We start from the raw sequence: 26,851 nt of genomic DNA on the forward strand, positions 1-26,851 counted from the left end.
GATAAAAACAAAAAGATACTATTTTGAGTATACACCAAGGGAGGCAAACTATCTGGCACACATGCTAGCGAGAGAGGCTTTAAGAAAGAAGGAAGAAATTTACCTGCTAAGCAGAGTTCCGAAATATGTTGAGCACCTGAAAGAAGAAGAACAGAAGGGAGAACAAAGAAGAAGATGAAATGGCAGATACAGATTAAAGAGGCTGAAAAAGGGGGAAACCCAAAAATTGGATGAAACAGCCTTATTGATATCCGGGAAAAATCTTAATGAAGAAATGAATAATGAATTTGAAAAGACGGGAGAGGATTTGTTCAGATTGGGTAAGATTGTGGTGTTTTTTATTGGCTCTAGAGGCTTCTAATTTAGTTTCTGTTTACTTTAGTTTTTTTAAAAAAGAGGGGTTGATTTATGGGTTTAGTTTTTGTTCACCGGGCCAGAGTTTCTTGGGCCTGTGTTTAGGGTTTATTTAGTCTAGGATAATCTGTGATGTTTTTCTTATTTTATTAATATAGCCCAATCCAAATTTATTCAAAAAAAAAAACTATAATACTTCTATCAAAAGGTATATTAAAATTATAATTCTCCTACCAAACAATGCATTAATACATTAGAAATAATTATCTCAAAAATAAATTGATAAAAGGATTTACTTTTTATATAAATAAAAAAATTAACATTTATTATGTAATTTTATAATCTAATTTGATAATTATCGCAATAAGAAAAATTATAAAAATAATTTTGCTCTTCCTCAATTAACAAATTTATAGAAAAAAGTTGGTTAACTATTTGACTCAATCGCTAAACAAATTTTAATTTTTTTCATAAAAAGCAAATTGAGGTCTTCAATTTATGCAAACAATGGCTTGCCTTGCCCATCGGTTTAGTTTGTTCAGTTGATGGCATTTATATTATAGTAACAATTTTTGTAACACTCTAAAAATTAGGAGGCTAGAATTTTAAAATTTATATAAATTAGATTTTAACATTAGTTTAGTAAAATTTTTAAAAGACCAAAGTTTTAATCTTACCTTTTTAACTTTTCCCTTTTATTTTTCTAGGAATCAAGGTTAAAGTAACTTATGTATTATTTGTAGTAAAATACAACTTTAGAATAGGCATTATCTTAATGGCTAAGATTCATCCTCTCCATCCCTTTGAGTAGAGTTTCAGGTCACATTGGTTTTACTTCTTCTTCTTCTTTTCTTTGATTTTGGCCAAAAAGGATCAATTGTCAAACAACCCTTAATTTTTTCAAAGTCCAACTAACAAACTACTTCCTAGCACAATTATGATTTCCTATTTGATTCTTACCCAAATTGAAACCCTCATTCTCCCTATTTCTTTTCAATTTTCACTGCAAACCCTCTTTTACAAAATTCTCTTAAAGTTCTTACTGGAAATTTCGTTCTTGAATCTTAACTTTGCAATCAAGTCCAAAGCAAATCATTTATCATCAATCATTGAATTTTGCGCCATCAATTTCTAAAATTCTATCAACATTGGTATGTTTCTCTTGCTTCCCAATAGCTAGATCTCATCAATTCTAGAAAATCACTGTTTTCGTTAGATTTTTCATCCGTTACGGATCTTTACGATCTTGTTGAAAACCCCCTAAATCTTGAAATCCATCATTAATTATTGCATTTTGTTAATAGAAAGACCGGTTTAGGTAATCTGGATAATACTTAGACATGAGGACCATCGTACAAGACCCTAGAAGTTAGGTGTGTGTTCTTTTACCAAAAATCGAGTCAAGATTCGAGATCGCCTATACACACACGGACTACCACACGGACGTGTGGCCAACCCATGTGGATCACACGACCTCACACATGGCCATGTCCTCCTTGAAACCCTAAAACTCCACTTCTCACACAGTCTGAGTCTCCCTACACGGTCGTGTGGCCCCTGCACCTCACCTATTCGAATTACACACAGCCTGGGACTTCGCACATGGTCCAGTCACATGGCCATGTGGCCCCTGAAACTCAAAAATTATAGATTTGTTTTAGCTTTTATTATTTTGTTCAAATTAATCCCCAAATAGGTTTTAAATAGCATTTAGAGAACTAGATTGTGCAATTAGGTCCTGGATTAGGAATAGAATGATAGTTTGCATGGATGAATGAATTTATAAATGTGGTTACTCTTGATTGATTGATTAAACCGTGAATGACTTTACATAATATTTGTATAAATACCCGATTGAATGATTCGTTTACTCTAAATGGTTGACATATTGGATGTTTAATTGATCTGTGAATGCTATTGATTTGCAAAGAGATAAAATATTGAATATTACAATGTTTGATTGCTTTTGAATTAATTGTAATGCATTTGCATGGGTTGGGTTGATATGATTATAGGAAGAACCGATAGTATCCCTGCAGTTAATCGTTCTTTGTGTACTCACAATTACAGCAGATTTCAACTATGACGCTCTGAAGTGTACCCACAGTTACACCATATCCTAATTATGACATTTTCACTATGCTCTCACAGTCCCTCTGATAGCTCTTATCTACGAGATGATCGTGTTTTCGTAGTTATCGGCAGCTTTTATTCACAATTACCCGAATTCGAATGTTGTATTAAGTCCACAAAATTGGAATGATTGTGGAGGGAGTTCTGGGGAACTTTCAATTTTAGAGCGCTAGTGGTAAGACAACCGATTTTTGAACCGAGTTTTGTATGACATATTTGACAATTTATGCATACATGACTGAATTTATTTGATGAAACGATTAAATTGATTTATGTGCATATATCTTTCATGAATAGTATGAAAAACTCTGAAATTGATTCAATTGATTGTCTATGTTTGATAATATTATTTTTGCTTGACTAAAATAGCAACACCAAATTACCATATTTGAAATTGAAAGATATTTATAACCGAATGTTATTTTTGGTAATAATGTACGATTTTATTTAGTGTTTAAAACTATAATTGTATGATTTGGTTTATTGTAAAAGGACTCACATTGAGCTTCCATAGATCACTCTCCCTAATTTCTTTCTTTACAAATAATCCTTTAGGCTAGGACACAGACAGGACACTTGGAGGGTCTCAACTTTTGTTTCATCTTTATTTCGTTAATGTTATTATTGTTAATTCCTTAGGAGGTAGAGTTTTTCAAAAATAGATAAAAGCATTAAATTAATACTAGTTCTTAAGTTACATAGAGCTCTATTAAATGAATTCTCCCTATCTCTATAAAAATAGTAAAACTTTCTTGGTCTTTTAATTTTTTAGGAACCTGTATTTAGATAATAGCACTACAGGAAGCGTTTATACTAACTTGTTCACCTACCTTAATTTTTCTACGCCTAGACATAATTTCCTTTAAAAACTTGGCGTACTTAGGAACTTTCTTAATTAACTCGACTAAAGGAAGGTTAACATTTAATGTTTTGAACAAGTTTAGGAAACTTACAAACCCATTTTCATCCCGCTTCTATTTTTCTTCTAGTCTTGAAGGAAATTGGATCTTTGCAACGACATCTTTAGTTATTTTTTTTCCAGCTCAGCTACCGGTGCGGTTACCTCCTTTGACTCTGATTCATCTTCAGCCTCTAGGTATTTCTCTTGAGGATCATCAGCATTCTCCATATTTACTTTCGGATTAGGGTTTTTTGGGCTACTCAGTACTTTGCCCGATCAGAGCACTATTTCTTTCACGTGCTCCTTACCTTCCCTTCGTGGATTATTTTCTGTATTGCTGGGAATACCTGTGTCAATTTGTCTTTTGATGTCACCCATCCTATTCATCAATTGGCTCATTTGATCTTTAAGTTTAGTCAATGTTCTTTTGAGTTAGTGTACTCAGATTACACTTACTTTACGTCCGTTCTCATTGACTGCATCTTCCCCTCGATTCTACCCAGATGTTGACCACATGCAGTATGGTCACTTGGGTTGACCCTATCCTGAGGTTTCTAAAAATAAAGAGGTTGATAGTTATTGTTTTTAGCTTGATTCGAACTATTACCTCCTATTTGGTTTCCTCCCCATCTCAGATTCGAGTGATCTTTCCACCCCTATTTTCGATATAATTCACATCCTCAACATGATTCTTGATGTAGTGGAAGAGCAGTTTGTCTTCTCTATACATAGACAATGTATTATTAGCAGATTCGATTTGATTAAGTCTATCCACTAACTGTTAATATTTGTTATCCTCTTGAATATCTTTTACCGTAGCGGTTTTCTAACCATATGTAAATCGTTTAATGGGCCGTTGATAGGAGTTCAATGTTATGTTCTCAATGATTTCCTACGTATCCTCGTACGTTCTGTTCATAAGGGCTCTTGTTGTTGCTCCGTCTAGTCCTGATCTTGCATTTGAATCCAACTTGTTATAAAATACCTACAATCACATCCACTCAGGGAATCCATGGTGAGGGCATTTCTGAATCAACATTTTGAAATGTTCCCACGCCTCATGAAAACTTTCTCCTTCCATTTGTCTAAAGACAACAATTTCTCTTTTTAGTTGAACCGCTTTACTAATAGGGAAGAACTTCTGTAAGAACTTTCCAGCGAGCTCATCCTATGTCGTGATAGACCTTGGTGTCTGCAAATCTAACTAAGAAAAGGGAACAACCAAAGTCGAATAGTATCATCAGTGGCTCCGTTGTACTTAAAAGTATCACAAAGTTGGAAAAACCGTTTTAAGTGTTTATTTAGATCCTTTGTCATTGTGCCCCTAAATTGCAAATTATTTTGAATCATATGAATCATTGCCAATTTGATCTCAAAATTATTCGTTGTAATAACCAACATCGTTATGCTTTCCTGAACCATGTCCAGACTTGGTAATGCATAATCTCTCAAGGTTCTTTCATTACAAGCCATTTGTAAGTTTGCGGGTAACTGTGGTGGTGTTGGTGGATCTCCTAAAGCGATATCGTCAGTGATTTCGAATAGTGGATTCTCGCGTGGTACATTGTCTACAACAGATAATGGTGGGTCTTACATCTACTGCTGCTGTTGTTGTTCTTGACGATTTCTCTAAATTATTTTCTCCGAATCTGTAACTGGCTCTATAGGTGTTCCCCTACAACGAGTCATACATTAAACCCAGAAAGAGAGGATTAGTACTAATAAAAATTAGAATAATATCTATCACCTAAAAAAATTTTTAATTATTCTTACGAAGTGTAAAAATTAAAATCAAACTAGTGATGTTGCCTCCCCGGCAATGTCGCCAACAACTTGACCGCCTCCAGACATACTAACGTCTAGAGTGTGAATACTGCAGTAAAGAATATATCGATGAGGTGGTATCCGCAAGTATTTAGGTTTAGTTGTAATATAGTTACGACGGAGTAGGTGAGTACTCTGAGTATCGTACCCAAATGAGGCTAGTGCTAGATTAATTTTAACCTAAACACCAAAAGATCTAATTAGTACTCGAAGTAAATTATAGTACGAAAGTAAAAAATAAAAGGAGTTTTTAATATTTTTATAATAATGAAAATATAATAACATAAAGAAATAAATATCAAGAGATTGAATAATAGAATAAATCAAATTTGATTATGGGTGATTAGCTCTCTTCGGTAATCCCCATCAACTTTCACTTAAGGTTCCTCATTAATCAATTAGTTGCTATCCTAGCAGGATCTTTTGATCTTCCATTCAAATAACGAGTCGGCAAAGACTACTTATCTTCCGACCTCATAGTCCAGACCGATAGGCCATACTAATTTTGGGTTAATTCCCACCTTGTTGACTTCTTAAGGTTGTCAGGCCTATGGTTTAGGTTCTTCCTTTGCCAAACAGCTGATCTGTTGAGTAACCCTATAAAACAATTAAAAGATCATACCTCCGCTCGCTAATCCCCCATAAAAGGATTAGTTCCTCATGGTTTTCATAAGCAATATAAAATCGATATAAAGAACAAGCATGAAATGACAATATAGAGTTTAATAAGAAGCCTGATTTGTATTAAGAATGATTGTGAATCCACAAGTTTGATTGTCTTCCACAAATCAGATTTCTCGAGATCAAACAAAGAATAACTTGAAAATAAACCTAAAACCTAAGAAGAAAGAAAAGTTAAGCTGAATTTAAAAGAAAAATTCTAAACTAAGAAGAAAGAAAAGTTAAGCCAAATTTAAAAGAAAAATTCTAAACTAAGTAATTTGTGGTCCATAACATGTGACAAAGAAGCCTATTTATAGATTTCAGGTGGCCGTCGTCCTTAACCCTAGGTTAGCTGACGTTCCCGAGCTTTAAGTTTGATTGTGCGGGCCAAAATGCCCCCTGACTCGTGTTAATTTCCATCCATAGTCGATGTCGCGACACACCAGGACCTGTCTCGTGACATAGGAGTCAGTATACTCCTATTGGGATATATTCATGGGTATGTCGCGACACCCTTTGGTTGTGTCACGACATGAAAGGCAGTATTTTGATTTCTCTATTTTGCTCCCTATGTTACAACATTAATCATTCCGTGTTGAGACATAATGATCAGTATTGGTTTAGTACGTCTTCTAATGGTCTCCTGCACACTTACAGAGTTCATTAGCTCACCCTTAGGCCTCATTTGACCCCTAAAGTCAATAAAAGTCTCAATTTGCACATTTTATTAACTTTAAGGAACCTTATAAAACCATAATTAAAACCTAACGAAAATGTTTGCTTTCAAGCTCATAAAGTGCAAAAATTAGTTTAATCTGCTATACCAGATTACGACAAATCATGTACAAAATACTTTCTCATATTTTAATGTGCATTTAGTATTGTTCTAATAAGTTGTCACAATACTTTAATTATAAAGGAGAGGAACCACTTACACCCATATAAAACTACAGTAGTTTTACATCCTTTCATAGCTTTTTGTATGATTAATATTTTAATGATCTAACTATTGAATTTATGAATATAATTTTACTTGTCATGTATTTAAATTTTGTCACCGATCCGATATATTTGTCATATTAATCTAAAATATATATCTAATGGTTGAATAATTTTTACATAAAATAAATAGTTAGAAATTTTAGTTTACATCTAATTTGACATGCATGATCTATAAGAATAAAATATTAAATTCAATGGAATTGGACCATTAAAATATTATTTGCACAAAAATACGAAAAGGTGTAAAACTATTTTTATTTTATATTTACTACGTGTAATTGGATCCTCCCTAATTATAAATATTTAGTTGTTTTGATAGTGTTTATTATTATTTTTTGGGGATTTTGCAAAATTGGGATCAGTTTATAACAATTTCTTTGTGTTAACACATTCTTTTAATTATGTAATTCTCCAACTACATCGTGTGTATATATATATATATATATATATATATATATATATATATATATATATATATATATAACAACCTAAAAAAGTATATAATGATGACAATTGACGCAATATTAACTTTTTAAAATACTTAAAATTGAAAAATATATATTTTGAAAAATCGTGTGAAGACAATGTTAAACAAAATTTAGAAATAAAATCTTTATAAAAAAATCAAAGAATGTTATATACAAAAAAAAAAACTTTTATAATTATTAAAAGCTAAAAATTGTATTGTTATACCAATATAGTAGACACATGGCATGTTTAAAAGGCTATAGGTGGGTATCTGAAGATGATTCCTCACCTTTCATTCATCAAGACATCCTTAGTTAATCTGACCTCCCGGATCAGCCAACCGTCGTGGAACTACCTGTGGACAGATGAGATATCCTCCCCTCATGTGATCACCCACTTACTATGGTCATGCTATCCGCTTTTTAGTGTGAACACTCTTCCAAGTGTGAATACTCTCTTCATGGACCATTGGGGTTCACTTAAGTGTAACAACCTCATATTGCTTAAAGGAATAACAGAATGGACTCCGCTATGCACATCCTTCACATTCTCTATGATGACAACTACCTTACCATGTCATGCAAGTAGACAAGAGAAACTCTTCTATGAATAGCCTCCCAAATGATGAGAAAAGGTTCATTCTCCCCTTAATCAATCCTTGAGCACTACTCTCCATAACCAAGTTTCCTTAACCCTCACAATCTTCTCCTTATCTTCTTATCTTTCTCCAACTCTCCACATCTTAAAGTAAACCGACCTCTTTTAGACCACCACAACATCCTCCTTATCTTACCCTTTATTTTATTTTGTATCAACATGTTTATTGTACAAAAAGTAAAAAAAAAAAAGCTCATAAAACAAATTAGTTCTAAATATTCTATTTAAAGGTTTTAGTTAAAATAAAAAATTAATACAAATAATTTAATGATAAATGAGATATTTAATTTAAAAATATTGCAATGAACGAATTAAAAAGCGAAAATAATGATAAAATATGAAATAACTAATTAAACTTTTTTTCAAATTAAGGTATCTTTATTTTCATTTTCCTATTAAAAATATTTTTAAAAAATTCACTATATTTTTAAAATATTATATTCAAAAGTCATAATTACACTAAATTTTTATGGATAATATCTTTATTTTTTAATACTTAATTTATTAAAGGTTTTATTAGAAGAAATGTTTAAAATGCTCATTATCAAATAATTTCAAAAATAAGAAAAAAGGAATTGAGACACTTGTAAGGAGGGTAAAGAGGAAATAGACGAGAAGGAAGGATGAAACAAAGAAACATGAAGGAAAGACTGAAGAGTGAAATTTGTTTTGAAAAGTCCACAAGATTTAAAGCATTGGCTACAACCTTGGTGTCCTTTTTCCTGCCCACTCCACTAGTTTTCTAAAGCTCAATATTTTTATTATAATAAATACTTGCTTCAGCCTTCAAGGCTCTAAACCTAAAAAAGGAAGTGAAGACTGAAAGAGAGTTGGAAAGAAAGATCAACCCCCCTCCCCCCCGTTCTTACCTTTTTCATGCTTATCTCTCTTTGTTTTACTTCCATTTTCATGCAATCCCTCAAACCCACCCTCTTTCTCTTTGCTTTCTAACTCTTTTTCTTTTTCATCCAACCTTTTCTTTTTAATGGCTACCCATTCAAACTCCTCTCTTCTTTTGCAACTTGTTTAACACTACTTCCTCCACTCCACAGTTCCCCCATTTTCTCCCTCTCCTTTTCACTCAAACTGCCAGTCCACAACTTCCCAAGATAAGATTCTTCCCCTCCTCTGCTAGATTTCTGGGATTCTCTCTAAGGTACCCTTTTAGCTTCTTTTTCTTTAACTGTCCCTTTAATTTTTAGTATAGATTTCAAGTCACTTCATTCTATTTACTAATTGTTATGGTATAATTTCAAATGAAATGAAATTTAGATAATTCAGTGATAAAGTATACCATCAAACAATACAAAGGTCTTTAAATACAAATCTCTATAAAAATGGCAGGGTTCTTCTGTTAGAGCCTCTACACGTTGTACTGATATAATTATGTCACGGGTTAAAAAAAGAAACAAAGACCCATATGGAGTCTTCCCTTTTTCAGTCAATGAAAGCGGTGGTGCCAACTTGTGCTCAAACTCCAAAGAAAAAGAAAATGTCTCTACTTTAGGAAACACCCTATTTGAACAACAATTTTATACATATTACTACTAAATGAGCAGCTTCCATCATCCTTCATAAACATTTCCAATGATTAATGTAGTTTTTTTTTAAATCTCCAATTCGGATTACTTTCATCTTAGGAGAAAAAAAAAAAACTAATTTTGTGGTAATATTGGCCTTTTCATCCGTAAATATCTTCCATTTTTTTTGTGGTTGGGCTGACTCTAATGATGTGACAGTGACATATGTATCGAGCATTCGATTACCATAAAAGTTGTATTATTTCCTTCATCTTTCTTCTTCTCTTTCACATGTTACTTCTTGGATGCTAAAAGGAGTAGAGAAAGCGTCATTAGGTCTCATATATATTTTCCAAAAGCCACATCGTACGACAAATTTAAAAGTCAAACCAGGGCGAACTCTTTCCTAAAGTAAGTTCAATGTGAAATTTTGTTTAAGGAACATTAAAATGTATCGAGTATTGGTGAATTTCTTTAAGATATATCCAATTTATTTTTACAATTAAACTTATCATAGCTAAATGTAATTAATTGTGAACTACCCTTCATTTGATATTTTTATGTATTAGCAAGCAAGTATTCTACTTCTGGAATTGTTGGTCTGATTCTGATTTTGTTCATGTGGAGAAAGGTGATGGGCGATGTTGCATCAATATTGAGCGGTTAAAGTCCAGAAGCTCTATAGGTGAATCAAGCTTGGCTTGGCATTTACGATTTGAGTTATTTTGAAGATATATATTTTAAGGGTGCTGGGGGTCGCTGTTGATTCATGGAACCATCATCATCTGCTCCGTTTAAAAGGGCTCGACCTCCTGGTAATCGAAACCAAGTACCTTCATGCTTAGTCGACGGTTGCACTGCAGACCTCAGCCAATGCAGGGACTACCATCGACGCCATAAAGTATGTGAAGTCCACTCTAAAACCCCAAAAGTTATTATAAGGGGTCAAGAACAACGGTTTTGCCAGCAATGCAGCAGGTAATTAAATAATTGCAACAGCTTTAATGCTTGTGTTTTGATGTCTGATGTGTAATACCATTGGTGGATTGCAAGAGAAATGGAAATCAATTTCCTAAAGTGCTCTTATCCTGCCTGCCCCTTGTGTTCAATTCTTTTTTTGTTGCATTTCATAATGATAAGTGATTAGTTTATGGTGAATGAAGGTTTCATTGTTTGGCGGAGTTTGATGAAGGAAAACGAAGTTGCAGGAAGCGTCTCGATGGACATAACCGAAGACGGAGAAAACCTCAACCTCAACCTCAACCTCAACCTCATTCTCTATCTGTAAATCCAGGAAGATGTCTTTCCAATCTCCAAGGTTTGTCTGGATTTTGTAATGTTCAAATAAGAATCTTGTTTTCACCTTCTTATTCCCATGTACATGTAGTAGCTTTGCTTGTTCTGATATAAATTAATGAGACTCTGCTGCAGGTTCTAGACATTTACCGTCCAGTAGTCCCCAAATATTTGCCACTACTGCCATAACCTCTTCTTGGTTGGGAACTGCCAAAATGGAACCTGATATAGGCTCGGAATCCAGCCGAAATGGTTTCTTCCGTGGATCCTTTCCACACAGCTACAAAAGGGAAGAACAGTTGTCATTATTACAAACCAATCATTCATCACTCCATGGAGTTTCTGTTTATCAGTTACCTTTATTAAGCAATGGTGTAGGCAGCAGCCAAAAAATGTTCTCAAATGCGATCGACTCCGGTCGTGCTCTCTCTCTTCTGTCATCACAGCCGGCTGAGACTCGGGAGATTGGTTTGAAACCCATGGTGCTATCTGGTCCAACTTCATCACTGATCCCAAACATGCAGTATAATGGTGTAGCAATGGAGGGTGAGCATGTTTTGGCCACTGATGGCAATGGTAACACCAACATCTATGGACAAGAAATGTTTGGATCTGCAAATGGTACTTTGCAGAGACTATCCTTCTCATAGGAGTAATATGCGCCATTTTCCATCCGTGTAGCTTGAAATTGGTGGGGTCAAGTAATGCTTTTGATATTCAGAGCCTTTTTAAGCAATGGCTAATATATTTATGTAGTTTTGAAACCAGAGAGTAGTTTGGGTTTAAGATTATCCGGTGGAGTTCATCCATTCCACTCTTCGTAGTAATAATAATTGAATTAGAATCAAATGTTGCAATGAGTAGCCTAACAACAACACAATTGCTGAGCTCAGGTCGTGGCATATTCTTTAGCAAGTGATATATGATATCAAGATGCCACCACCTACGGCTCTAAACATAACTTTTATATAAATTAGTGTTGCATTTGCCTCAAATATAAATACTATAAAATCAGTAAAGAATAAATACTAATGCATTAATCAATCCACCATATCTTATAAACAACTCAACTTATAAAATGGAATGTCATATGGGGAAGTAAATTGTCCAGCATGGCATAGCCACCGATCTTGAACAAATTGTGCTAAACTCAAACAGGAGGAACAAGGTCGTCAGCTTAATCAAATTCGAATGAGAGCTAGGCATCAAAGTTGAAAGCCCCAATATAATAGGCGAAGAATAGATCCATTTATCCAATTCCCTGCTCTGTCTGGGATGAATAAATTTGATTCTGATGGACGGGGTTTTCATGTTTATCATCAAAGCAACAAATTCAAATTTTATATATATTTTCAGTAAATTATATCATACATAAATGCTATTTTCTATTGGTTTCTTCACTCAATTATTGGTTCATTCTCGGAATTAGATGATGGAAAGGCACAACGCTCTCTCTATATATGGGGCGGTTAAGTCATCCTTTCATCACAACTCAGCTTCTTCTGGTTGGTGTTATTAGATAACTGAAATGGAGGCAACTCGAAAGAGGGGGTTCTTCAAAGGCAAGCTAGCCAAGTCTTTGTCTCGAGTCACGAAGGTGGTTCCTTGCCCACCATCATCCATTCCAAGGGTGTCTAAGTATTCCTACGCTGCTATTTCCAAGCACCAGCCAAGTCGTTTTCATGAACACAAGAGTGTTGCAGATCTTCCATCATCCATGCCCAAGGATTCTACTGCTAGTTACCCCAACAGCTTGCCATTTGACGCTTTGGGCGACGAAAATGTGGACTCCAAGGCCACAAGCTTTATTTCTAATGTGCGGGAAGGTTTTAAGCTTGACAGGAACTGACCTTTACAACATCAATCTCTCATAAGCCACAATTTATAAACAAGGCTTGGATTACCGACTTAGATAGGGATAATTCTCTATTGTTCAACGTAAGATTATCCTCACCACTGAAATTGATTGAGGTAAATTCAAAAGTTAGAAATGTAAAAATTTATTGGGAGTAATGTTATTTCACATAAAAACCACTTAAATTGGTATTAATCTCATTGAATGAATGAAGAAGAAATCAATATAATTCTAAACAAAGTGAAGCGAGTTGGGCAACATCCAATTTCATTTTATATCAAAATGGGCCAAGCCCGTCAGCTTAGAAGGATTAATAATTAACCCATTATCATCTAATATTTAAATGAATACAAATTCTTTTAAAAAATTCAAATTTTCACTTCAATGAAATTTTTGTTTAATTAAATTATAATAAAATATATATAATTTGTATATATGTTAATTAAGTTTTAACATATTTTACCCTTCTTTAAACATTTATGTAAACATTTATAAAATTTGAAAATTTAAATAATATATTTTAAAACATGCATGTTAAACAGTTTTAAAATTTGTAACTTTTACTTTAAAAAAAAAAGCAATTATGTAATTTTATAAAAGCATGATATTAAAAATTAAAATGGAAATTACTTGTTTAAAGTTGTTTATTATTGAAAACATTATTATTATTTACAAGAAAACTATATTTAAAAGTTAATTTGAAAATTGGACCCACTTTAAATATAATTAAGAAAAGGAAGTATTTTGAAACTCAACATTTCCACTTTTGCTTTCGTGCATTCTTTTATAATATATATATATATTTATATATATATTATTGTTTTTTGAAAATATCCTGTAATTATATTTGATTGACAAATTAAGATATATAAAACAAATAATAATTAATCGATAATGATATATTGTATTAGTTGCAATTTTGAACCATTTATATATCGTGATTATCATATAATGTTTAATACTGTGTTGATTTTTTACCACTAATACCCATGTTGATTAATGAGAACATTTTTAAAAGTAATTATAATTATAATATATGATTTCATATATTATTAATAAAACAAATGTAATTATCATTATCAGTTTATGTGTTAATACATAATCAATAAAAAAATATAACTATCCCTTCATTTTATGCATTAAATTTACCTTGGTTTGAGTCTTTTTAGAAACAACTTTTTATTTAATCAGTCTGCTCTTCATAGCACGAGTTTTGTCTGCTCTCCATAGCACGGGTCTGTTTCTTTTGTTTTGTTTTGTCTTTGAGTGTTTAAGTTTTCTTGAGTATTCCTGGGCAGAAGTGACGTTTTACTATGGAATTAGAAATGGCGAGTCTCAATCTTGAAGGCAGGGAAGAGGAAGGTGTGCTTTTGCTAATAGATCTAGAATTACAAAGTTCAACGCATGAATACTACTTGGTAGGAGGTTTTTTTACGACGAGTGTAGTCCATTTTTTGGCGATGAAAAACACAATGGCAAATCTGTGGCATCCCCTAAAGGTTGTTCAGATATCGAATATTGGGGCAAGAATATTTTTATTCAGATTTTTCCATGAGATTGATATAGATCGAGTTGTAAAAGGGACTCTCCTTGGACATTTAACAATCACCTTTTAATCATACATCAGTTGAAGAATAGTGAAGATCCAATGCAAGTATCGTTGGTTTCGACAGCTTTTTGGGTACAAATGCATGATTTACCCCCAGGTTTTTCTCGGAGGCGGTGGCTAAACAATTGGGGAACTTTGTATAGATATTTCTGGAATATGACACGAAACTGATAAATAGAGGTCTGAAGAACCATCTCCATATTCGTGTTGAGGTAGATGTCAGGAAACCTTTGAAGAGAAGACAAAATATTTTTATTTCGTTATCGAAATTCACTTGTGTGAATTTTCGGTATGAAAGGCGGCTGCTTGTGTAACACCTCTAACCCTTATCCGTTGCCGAAACAGGGTTACAGAGTATTACTGAACTTTACGGAGTAAATACTAACGTTTCACAATATTTAATATACACATCACGAACCAATCATAAAACACTCATATTGACCCTTATATAGGCCCTCGAGGCCTAATATACACCTTAGAAGTGAATCGGGACTAAACTGGATACTCAGGGAATTTTTCTCAAAATCTCAAAAAGTTTTCTTAGGAGCAGGGGACACACGCCCGTGTGGCCGGCCGTATGGCTCACACAGCCAGGTGACACGCCCGTGTCTTAGGCCGTGTGGGCATTAGATGTGAGGCACACGACCTTGTTCCAGCCTGTGTCCATACCCGTAAAATTCTCTGACTTGGATCACACGGCCATCCACACGCCCTGTGATAGGTCGTGTGAAGGGTGCAGGGGTCACATGGCCAAGCCACACGCCCGTGTGCAAAAACCTAGGTATTCTGTTTTGAAATTTCAAGGTGTAAGGGACACACGGCCAAACATATGCCCATGTGCCAGGCCATGTGTCACACACGGCTAAGACACACGTCCGTGTCTTTACCCGTGTGGACAAAAATAGATTATTTTATGGCCTCTTTTCTCACCCATTCTTGACTCCAACCTACACATATCAAATTTCATACATATAGGCCATAACAAAATCTTTAAAACAATCAATCCTATCATTATTATGGTCATATTATCACATATATAACAATCTAAAATAGAACATAAATTAGTTCACACATACAACTACTATATTAACATGCTATACCAATTCATTCATTACCTATACCAACACTTATACCAAACATGACAAACCATACATATATAAGTTAATATGAAACATAGCCAAAATGTAATTTTAATGTTTACACAACCATTTAAAATCCTATACATGACATATAAAACATAGTATGTTTAGCAAAATCTATTAGTAAGTTGGATAGTGTGATTCAATGCGTTGATTCGACCTCCCGACTACTCAAAAATCTACAAAGAACATTAAACAACACAAGTAAGCTAAATGTAGCTTAGTAAGTTCGTTTGCTTTAAACTTAAATCTTACTTAACATACTATAATGATGTATTTAAGTAAATCGTTCGTTACACATTTCCTGCCAATTACAATTTCAATTGATAATTTCACTTGTTTCATTTCAAAATTGATAATATCATTAATTTTTCCAATAATACTCTATATGTCACTTACCAGCCTTTGTCAAATTGAAGAACGTCTTACGGATATAAGTACATTGTATACAGTAGTCCGAAGGCTGCACAGAAGCACATAAGTGCTAAACGAAAACCCTTAAGGGTTAAATGGAAGCTTATAAGAGCTGAACGGAAACCCATAAAGGTTAAACTGAAGCTCAAAAGAGCTAAACTGAAACCCAGAAGGGCTAAACTAAAACTCATATGAGTTAACTGAAGCTCATAAGAGCTAAACTAAAAGCAAACACAGAAGTTAGAAACAAATGCTGAACCTCAGTTTACTTGGGTAATTTGCCGTCAATTCCTCCTTTGCACAGAATGGATGTACTCAATCATGCGTTCCTTTTGCCTCGAACATTCAATTCAATTTTTATAACTTTAACAATAATTTTATTTTCAACAAATGATATGAATAATTACATAATACCAATCATCAATTTAACATTTAACATTAAAGTTTAACCATACGAACTTACCTGGGTTAAATTGTAAGTTCGTAGTAGTTCAATGATTATTTTGTTAATTTCCCTTTTTCTCGTTGATCTACGGGCTTTTGATCTAAAATATCATGCATTAGCATATATTACAATTTCAATTCACTTTACAATCAGTACCCTTCAAATTTTGAAATTACACAATTACCCTAACTTTTATAATTTTTGCAATTTAGTCCCTTACTAATTAGTCTATCAAATGAAATAATTTTTCTCAATTGACAATTTATCTAAGTATTCTAGGCTATATTACAGCCTTTGATACATAAAAATTTAATAGCAAACCCTAATTCTTAAATTCTTCACAATTTAGTCTTAAAATCAATATCTATCAAATTCACTTTATAAAATCATCATATAACAAAATTAAAGTCCTAAATCCATATTAATTCATCACAAACATCCATCACTCATCAATGGTAACTTTTAAAATTACTCATAAAATCAAAAACTAATGAAATAGATAATTTGACCTAGTTGTAAAAGTCTTAAAAACACAAAAATTTTAAGAAAAGAGCAAGAATTGAACTCACATGGTGTAAAAATATGAAAAACCAGCTTTTTAGAGACTCTTCTATGATGTTTTTGGCTGAAGATTGATGAATAAACGTCTAGATTTCTAATTTAGTCATTGTTTTAATTGTTTTTACCTCAATTCCCAAATGACCATTTTACCCCTAATTCATCCTATTTCAAGATTTTTTTCTCTGCACATGCCATTTCAACCTTCTAATAAGTGTCTAATTTCCTTTTTGGTCCTTCCTTATTCACCACTTAACTATTTAATAACTATTTCTTTAATTAGCAAGTTTTGCACCTTTTTCAATTTAGTCCTTCTTATTTAATTAACTATCAAAACATTAAAATTTTCTGACAAAACTATAATACTAACTTAATGACACTTCATAAATATTTATAAAAACATTTATGGCTCAATGTATAAAATTGAGGTCTCGATACCCCGTTTTCAAAACCAATTAACCTAATAATTCCTTCTAAACTCAAATCACTATTTCACAAATCTTTCTAAAATCACATTTAAATCATAATTACTAAATAATAAAATTTTTTGAACTCACTCATCTGATTTAGTGGTAACTAGTGTTTGGTTACGAGAGGAAGGAGATGAATCGTCAAAGGAAACTAATCCAAACATGCTTGAAGTAGGGCGTAATTCAATGATGATTGGGGGAGTGATTTGAGGAAATATACTAATTCAATCCTTGAGTTTAATTTAGAGGGATTCCAATTTATTCCTAATTTGAATCTGAATGGATCCACTAGTGGGATGGGTTGAATTAATATGGAACATGATCTTGAAGAAAGCCCAATAGCGAATGTCAAAGGGAAGAAAGCCCAGAACAAATGTTTTGATTCCTAACATTTCTAAGTTATCTGATTCAACAGGAATTATTGCTGAGCAAAATTATGTTCACGTTCATTAAGGATCAGTGGCTACTGTCGAAACCATTTTTTAAAACAAAAATATTATTGTCGACTTAAAAATGAAACGAAAATTGGAGTCGCCACCGATCCTTTATTGGGGTGTGATCGGCTCACCTTAAAGACAATTCTGGTCTGTGCAATTTTGAGAAAATAGGTTCGGGATTCAGTTACGCATGAGGAAGGGTTAGCTCCCTCGTAATGCCCAAAATTGGTACCAAATTGATTAATTAAGGTCTTAATTCCGAATATCGAAAATCCGTGAAGAATTTAAAAAATACAATCCTCCCTTTTATTAATGTTAATTTTATGAAAGATGCTTGGATAAATCGAGGCGAATGCTAAAGACCTTCTCATCTCAGAGTAATAAAATGTCACATCTAATACATTAGGACACGACATTTTTAGTCCTCGAGAATAAGCTTGTATTTTGACTTTCAAAACTCGTGTGGTGAATTTTAAATGGGATATCCAATTGCTTTAAGTCAGATGAAAAATCGAAGCCCAATACGTTAGGGCACAATTTCTCAAAATTTCGAGCATTGAATATTGCCCTTATTATTTTTTGAAAATTCTCGTCTTGAGGAATCAACATGTCATGTCCAATACATTAGGACACAACGTATCAAATTCCCGAGAGTGAGCTTTTTGTTTATATTTTGATTAAAGCATATCCTCGATTATTTAGATTCAACGAGGAAAATTGGAACCCAATACGTTAGGGCTCAATCTTTTCGAAGATCCTAAATGTCGAGTATTGCGTTATTTTTGAAAACTTTTGTATGAAATAACTTTAACATTTGTAATCTTTTGAATGAACAAAAAAATGATTGAATAATAATGTACAACGCGAGATGATAATTCGTAAACTAAAGCATACACTAATGAATAACAAAGATTCAATATATACGAATAAACAATATTGTCGAAACCATTTTTTTGAAAACAAAAAATTTTAGGTTGTCGACTTTAAAAAATAAAAATTGGGAGTCGCCACCAATCTTTTATTATGGTGTGATTGGATCACCTAAAATGATTTTGATCTACGAGTTTTAGAAAAACAGGTTCGGGAGTCAGTTACATACGAGGAAGGATTAGCACCCTCGTAACGCCCAAAATTTGGTACCAAGTTGATTAATTAGTGTCTTAAGGTCAAAAAATTTTAAAAATATAATCTTTAAAAAAAACTTAAAGCATTGCGTATTAAGACCCTTCTCAATTTAAAGAAGCAAAAATGCCACACCCAATACGTTAGGGCACAACATTCTAATTTCCTCCAAAATGAATTGGGCCAAAATACTAGTGCAATAAAACTTTAAAAGAACATCCACTTATCCAAGATTTAAGAAATCACACCCAATACGTTAGGGCACGATTCCTCTAAAATCCCAAACTTGGAATATTTCCTTTACTTTAAAAGAACATCCACTTATCCAAGATTTAAGAAATCACACCCAATACGTTAGGGCACGATTCCACTAAAATCCCAAACTCGGAATATTTCCTTTATTATTTTTTTAAAAAAATCTTCATTTCGAGAAATCAATGCGTCACATCCAATACGTTAGGACACAACGTGTTGAATTCCCAATAATGAGTTCTTATTTTAGTTGGTTTAAAGAGCAATCCTCAATCATTAGATTTTCAAAAAAATCGGAACCCAATACGTTAGGGCTCAATTTCCTTGAGAAATCCTAAATACGAGTATTATCTCTATTTTTAAAATTTTGATTTTTAAAAAAAAATGAGTAAAAATGTGATGTTATGCCACTTTAAATATATAATGCAATAATAAATATTATGATAGCATAGAAATAATACAAATATATAAACAAATAAGTACAACAATGGCATGCAAAATATCAAATAAATGGGCAAGATAATAAAAATATATAAACCTAAATATCAAATAAATGGGCAAGATAATAAAAATATATAAACCTAAATCAATGGACAAATAATTGAAATAAAAAAATGTATACATATACACATAGAAATATATAGGTTTAATAGAACTAAATAATATCTATATTATCGAAGTTAATGAATAAATATATATACACATGAGAAAAATATTAGTTGCAAAAAAATATAAAAATATACATATATATAGGTTTTTTTTTTAAAAAATAAGGAAAAAATATTATTATTTGATAATAAAAAAATAATGATAAAAAAAACTAAATTGAATTGAAGTTTAAAAAAATGGGTAAAATCTGCAAATAGTAAAAATCAAAGGACTAAATTGAAAGCGAGAATTACATAGAGGGGCTGGAAGGGAAATTTTCCCTTCTCCTCTAAAACAACGCCGTTCCAGTAGGATTAAATTGAAATGGAAAATAAATTAAAGAACAAATTTAAAAACACAAAAAAACCTAATTTAAAATTCATTAAAAGGCGGAGGGGTCAAAAGCGCAATTTGCCCCTCCGCATGAAAAACGCGCGGATCCTGGGTTCAGGTCGGGTCGACATGCGGATCCTCCCCTCAAAATGGCGCCGTTTTCAATTGGCTATTTAAGCCAAAATTAAAACAAAAATTTCATTTCAAAAACTGTTTTAAAAAAAAACCAAATTCTTCTAAAAAACTCTCTCGGCCCTCGGTCCTCCACCATCGATTGATCATTATCGATCAACACCACCACCGCGTCGGCCACCGATCTTCGACGCCAGCACCACCGTCTGCGGTGGCCGAAAAGGGGAAAAATTTCCCGATTTGACCTTCTAGACCCCCTGAGCCTAAATCCGGGTTCAAATCTCACAAAACTCCAACGGAAGTCCCCTTAAAAGCACTGAAACCTTTCGGCTTCCGGTCGTCTTTCATCGGAGATGACACCCTCGGCCATCCATGGCGATCTAGGGCTCCGAAACACAGGTTGTGTCTTCTCTTTCCCTATTTATTTTATTTGCATGGATATACTGGTAATAAATAAATACAACAATAAGTAAAAACTGCAAACAACCTTCGATTCGTTTGTTTCTTCCTTGTGTTGTAAAAAAAAAGCTTTTTTATTGATTTCGAAATCCGGCTCCCGTTACAGTATATTCATGGCCTTTTATAGCCATATGAAACTAAAATAACAATAGAAACAAGAAATTTGCTTGATTTGATCTTAATTCGATTTGATTTTCATTCCTTTCTTTTGTTTGCAGGTGAAGATTCGGCTACAGTGCAAACGAGCTTGGTGGTTGCGGCGCAGATGACCTAGAAACCCTAGGGTTTCTAATTTTTTTCGGGCCATTGTATTTGGGCCTGTTTTATTTCAGTTTAGGCCATGTATTTTGGGCCACCTTATCTGGTTTTGGACTTGTAAAAAAACTGGACTTTTATTTATTAAGGGCCGGGAAAAATTTAGGCATTACAGCTGCCCCTCTTTGCTCGTTATCGTGTAACAGGAATAGAGCAAAGACTTTAAAATGCCCAATTTTGCCCGGTCATGCTGGACCTTGGCGCTCTTCTTATTCAACCCCATTCTGACTTTCTGCGTCTTTCGAAGTGTAAGCTTTGGTACTTCAATCCACTCCACTGCAACTTCAGAAAGATAGGATTGTCGGCTTTAATTTGCTCCACTGCAACTTTAGGGAGATAAGATTTCTGAAATCTTCAATGTATTCCAATGTTGCCCAGGGAAGTAGAATTACTGGCTTCAATGTACTCCACTATAACCATAGGGAGGTAAAATCCGCCATCTTCGATCTGCTCCACTACTGCTTAGGGAGATAAGATCTGAAATCTTCAATCTGCCTCACTGCAACTTCAGGAGGATAAGACTCGCTTATTTAGTCTGCTCCACTGCAACTTCAGGGAGATAAGACTAGATGCGATCTGTTCTCTGCAACTTCAGAGAGATAAGATCTAAGGTTTTAATCCGCTCCACTGCAACTTTAGGGAGATAGGATTGTCAGCTTTAATCTGCTCCACTGCAACTTTAGAGAGATAAGATTTGCCATCTTCAGTCTGCCTCACTGCAACTTCAGGAAGATAAGACTTGTTTACTTAGTCTGCTCCACTGCAACTTCAGGGAGATAAGACTGGATGCGATCTGCTCTCTGCAACTTCAGAGAGATAAGATCTAAGGTTTTAATCCGCTCTACTACAACTTCAGGGAGATAGGATTGTCAGCTTTAATCTGCTCCACTGCAACTTCAGGGAGATAAGATTTGCCATCTTCAGTCTACCTCACTGCAACTTCAGGAGGATAAGACTTGCTTACTTAGTCTGCTCCACTGCATCTTCAGGGAGATAAGACTGGATGCGATCTGCTCTCTGCAACTTCAGAGAGATAAGATCTAAGGTTTTAATCCGCTCCACTACAACTTTAGGGAGATAGGATTATTGGCCACCGATCTATTCTCTAGGGAACATGACCTGTAAAAATTTATTCCATGAACTTAATTATGCCTAGTGATTAGGATGTTATGATCAAAATGAATTCAATGCTCGTAACTAGACATGCATGAATGACATTTGAATGAATGCAAAATGTCATTTTTCAAGAATTATCATTTCTCAAAGTTTATTAAGGTTTTGTCGCGGACGCATTTTGCTTGGCTGATATCTCTGAAGAAATACTTAATCAAATTGCCCCCCATTGTGCACTTCAAAGCTCAATCCTGTAAGACGCAGAATTTGTACCATATTCCTTCCACCGTGACTTAAGAGTAGGAAAATTTTGACTCTTCTCAATCCTCTCCTATCGTAATTATGAAATTTGTTTACACCACTCTCAGGGTGTCCTACCAAATGTTCATGCCCAAATGAGGAGCTTCCTTTCTATAGGGGACTTCCTCCAACCCCATCAAGACTTCTTGCTGTCTCATTCGATATTTAGACAACCAAATCTGAAAAAACAATCTTAATTTGGACTTCTCCTTCTTAGGCTCTTTAACCTTTGAACTTGGGGTGTTCTTAAACAATAGCTCTGTTTCAGGTTACTAAATTATTTAGAAATTCCCAAAGTAATATACAAAACTTTTTTTGTGAAAGTTTATTAGTCCATCAATCATTATTCTAATGCGACATGCTTGCACAAAAATAAAAAAATACTGAGTGAGAGATGCATTAATTCAAGAATTTATTGATAGTAAGTGTCTTGAAAAGAAAAAGTATTCAAGAACAGCAAAGAATGAAGTTTTTACAAGAACCAACAAACTTGGTACAAATAATATGAAAAGTAAGTGCTTTGGATATCACCGCTTGAACTTCTCCATACGAGCCGAGAACCATTCCGAATTTAACATGTGTTTAGGGGATCTACAGTACTTTACCGATGCCCCAAGACGTCGTATACCCTTTTATTGTTGACTTTAGCAAAGCAAGATCACCATATGCCCCAATCTGACAATGTTTGAGCCACCCTTTTTGGGTTTTCAACTCAAACCCTCTTTGGTCTCAAGGCGCCCTTTTCGGGTTTTCACCTTGGCCTCTCCCCTTCTTTTTTTTTTTGGAAATCAGAGCGCCCTTTGCGGGTTTTCACTTTGATTCCTCCCTTTCTTCAAGTGAAATATTTCTTAACCGAGTCTAAATTTACAGGATTCGGAAGATTTTTGCCATCCATTTCAGTCAAGATCAAAGCGCCTCCGGAAAAAAGCCTTTTTCACAACATAAGGTCCTTCCCAGTTTGGCATCCATTTCCTTCTGAAATCTTTTTGTAAAGGGAGGATTTTTTCAGAACCAAATCCCCTTCATGAAATTCTCTGGGACGAACCTTCTTATTATAAGCTCGCATCATTCGCTTTTGATACATTTGGCCATGCCGAATGGCTTTTAATCTTTTCTCTTCAATCAGGTTCAGTTGATCATACCGAGATTGGATTCATTATGTATCATCCAATTTTAACTCGGCCAAAACTCAGAGAGAAGGAATTTCAACCTCAATGGGTAAAACTGCCTCCATTCCATAAACCAACGAGAAAGGTGTTGCCCCAGTAGAAGTCCTGATCGACGTTTGGTAAGCCAACAGAGCGAATGGTAACTTCTCATGCCAATCTTTATAAGTTTCAGCCATTTTCGCCACAATCTTCTTAATATTTTTGTTGGCCGCCTCTACTGCACCATTCATTTTTGGACGATACGGTGACGAATTATGGTGTCTAATATTGAACTATTCACAAACTTCTGCTATTGTACTGTTATTCAAATTCAGCACATTGTCAGATATGATCCTTTCAGGCATTCCATATCGACATATGATCTCTTTCTTTAAAAACTTACTGACTGTTGATTTCATGACGTTAGCATATGAGGCTGCCTCTACCCACTTAGTGAAGTACTCAATAACCACAAAAATGAAACGATGTCCATTAGAAGCCTTCGGTGATATTGGTCTAATGACGTCCATACCCTACATGGAGAAAGGCCATGGAGAAGTCATAACATGAAGAGGAGAAGGAGGCGCGTGCATTTTATCCCCATAAATTTGGCATTTATGGCATTTCTTGGCATGATTGATGCAATCTCCTTCCGTGGTGGACCAGTAATACCCGAATCTCATAATCTGTCTAGCCATGGTGAATCCATTAGCATGCGTTCCACAAACACCCTCATGGACTTCTTCTAAAATTTCTTTGGCCTCTACAGCGTCCACACATCTCAACAGTACTCGATCCTTTCCCCTTTTGTATAAGATCTCCCCATCTAAGACATAGTCAATAGCTAGCCTCCTCAATGTCCTCTTATCATTCTCCGTTGCATGATCAGGATATTCGCGATTCTTCATTTATAGCAATATATCTTGATACCAAGGACTATCATCCTTTTCCACTTCTTCAATGTTGTAACAGTGGGCTGGGATCTCATAAATACTAATTTGAATGGGCTTCATGTCATCTAATTGATTCACTTTAATCATGGAAGCTAAAGTAGCAAGAGCATCCGCCATTCGATTTTCTTCTCGTGGGAGATAACAGAAGGTAATGATGTCAAACTCTTCGATCAATTCCAAAACCAATATCCGGTAACGGATCAGTTTAGGGTCTCTTGTCTCCCATTCCCCTCTTAGCTGGTATATTACCAATGCTGAGTCTCTGTACACCTCTAATGTCTTGATTTTCCGCTCTATAGCTGCCCGTATTCCCATGATACAAGCTTCATACTCAGCCACGTTATTAGTGCAATCAAAGTCTAATTTACTGGTGAAAGGATGATAATCTCCATTCGGAGACACCAGGACTGCCCCAATCTCATTGCCTAGTGCATTCGATGCTCCGTCAAAGTTTAATATCCAAGAATGATTCTCTTGGGGATCTTCTTCAGCATTTTCCACATACATCAAATCTTCATTTGGGAAATCAAAGCCTAGAGGCTCATACTCTTCTAGAGCTCTGCTAGCCAAGAAATCTGCTATCGCACTCCCTTTGATGGCCTTCTAACTTACGTATACGATATCAAACTCAGAGAGCAAGATTTGCCATCTAGCCATTCTTCCATTCAATGCTGTCGACTCCATCATATACTTCAATGGGTCTAATTTTGAGATTAGCCAAGTCGTATGATAGAGTAAGTATTGCCTCAACCTCTTGGTCGTCCAAATCAGGGCACAACACAATTTTTCGATAGGCAAATATCTCATCTCACAATCAGTGAATTACTTGCTGAGATAGTAAATCGCCTTTTCCTTTTTTCCAGTCGCATCATGTTGACCTAGTACGCATCCCATAGAGTTGTCGAACACCGTTAAATACAAAATCAAAAGTCTGTCTGGGCTAGGTGGTGACAGCACTGGAGTGTTAGATAAGTATTGCTTTATCTTCTCAAAGGCTTTCTGGCATTCTTCATTCCAGACATCAGGATTATGTTTCTTCAATAAGCGAAATATAGGATCACATTTCTCAGTCAACTGTGTAATGAACCGAGCAATGTAATTCAGTCTTCCTAAGAAGCCTCGAACTTCTTTCTGGGTATGTGGTGGCGATAAATCTCGTATTGCCTTGACTTTGTCTGTATCAATTTCGATTCCTTTTTCACTGACTACAAAGCCTAACAACTTCCCTGACCTGGCTCCGAAAGTGCACTTTGTCGGATTAAGCTTGAGCTGAAACTTCCTTAATCTTAAGAACAATCTTCTCAGGACCTACACATGCTCGTCCTCTGTTCTGGATTTGGCAATCATATCATCAACATACACCTCAATTTCTTTGTGCATCATGTCATGGAACAAGGCTACCATGGCTCTCTGATATGTTGCTCCCGCGTTCTTTAATCCAAATGACATCACCTTATAGCAAAATGTTCCCCATAAAGTAATGAACGTAGTCTTTCCCATATCTTCTGGATGCATCTTTATCTGATTATATCCTGAGAACCCATCCATAAAAGAAAACAACGAAAATCCCGCCGTATTATCCACCAGAGTATCAATATGCGGCAATGGGAAGTTGTCCTTTGAGCTTGCTTTGTTCAAATCCCTGTAATCAACGCACATTCGTATTTTTCCATCTTTTTTAGGGACTGGGACGATATTGGCTACCCACTCAGAATATTTGACCTCCTGTAAAAAACCAGCATCAAACTGTTTCTTAACCTCCTCTTTTATTTTGAGCTCAATATCAGGCCTCATTTTTCTGAGCTTCTGCTGAACTGGTTTGCAATCCTCTTTTATGGGTAGGCGATGCACTACAATGTCAGCACTCAATCCAGGCATACCCTGGTATGACCATGCGAAGATATCTTTGAATTCATGGAGTAATTCAATGAGGTCTCGTCTTGTCTTTGCGAGAATTTCAGTTCCAATTTTCACCTCCTTCCCTTCTTCCAAGCTCACAACTTCTACTGACTCTTTGTGAGGTAGGATTTGCTTTTCCTCTTGCTCCACCATCCTCAATAAGTCCAAAGATAAACCACCCTCTTCATCACCTTCAAAGTCGCGCGATCCCTCTAAACACACGTTTCGTTCAAAAGGGCACTCTGAGCTCGTAGCAGTGTCATTCATGTCATTGATACACAGAGACCTATTATGATCACAAAAGAATGTATGAATTTATGTACAATTATTTATGTAATGAAAGAATATATTTAGGCGTATGGGAAGAATGAAGGAATATTTACTCGAAACAATTGCAAAGATGTATTTTATTAAAATAATGATTTTTAAACA

At 34.6% G+C, this 26,851-nt stretch overlaps 1 protein-coding gene and 1 non-coding gene across 4 annotated transcripts; both read left to right on the forward strand.

The window, feature by feature from the left end:
* Window positions 1-4,395: 4,395 nt before the first annotated feature.
* On the forward strand, window positions 4,396-4,502 carry LOC128033620 (small nucleolar RNA R71). The gene has a single exon (XR_008189600.1). It is a non-coding gene; the product is annotated as a small nucleolar RNA R71 (small nucleolar RNA).
* Window positions 4,503-8,776: 4,274 nt separating this feature from the next.
* On the forward strand, window positions 8,777-11,667 carry LOC105785738 (squamosa promoter-binding-like protein 13A). Of its 3 annotated transcripts, XM_012611881.2 has the most exons (5): window positions 8,777-9,158; window positions 9,838-9,933; window positions 10,154-10,500; window positions 10,686-10,840; window positions 10,954-11,667. In XM_012611881.2, the coding sequence occupies exons 3-5, from the start codon at window positions 10,292-10,294 to the stop codon at window positions 11,466-11,468; spliced, it is 879 nt and encodes a 292-aa protein (XP_012467335.1). In that variant the 5' UTR covers window positions 8,777-9,158; window positions 9,838-9,933; window positions 10,154-10,291; the 3' UTR covers window positions 11,469-11,667. The 3 variants fall into 3 exon arrangements, with proteins under 3 accessions (XP_012467335.1, XP_012467337.1, XP_052489567.1); XM_012611883.2 differs by lacking the exon at window positions 9,838-9,933; XM_052633607.1 differs by lacking the exon at window positions 8,777-9,158 and having other exon boundaries at window positions 9,184-9,933.
* Window positions 11,668-26,851: the final 15,184 nt, after the last annotated feature.

The sequence above is a fragment of the Gossypium raimondii genome, chromosome 1 (genome assembly GCF_025698545.1).
Source record: "Gossypium raimondii isolate GPD5lz chromosome 1, ASM2569854v1, whole genome shotgun sequence".
NCBI classification, from domain to species: Eukaryota; Viridiplantae; Streptophyta; class Magnoliopsida; order Malvales; family Malvaceae; genus Gossypium; species Gossypium raimondii.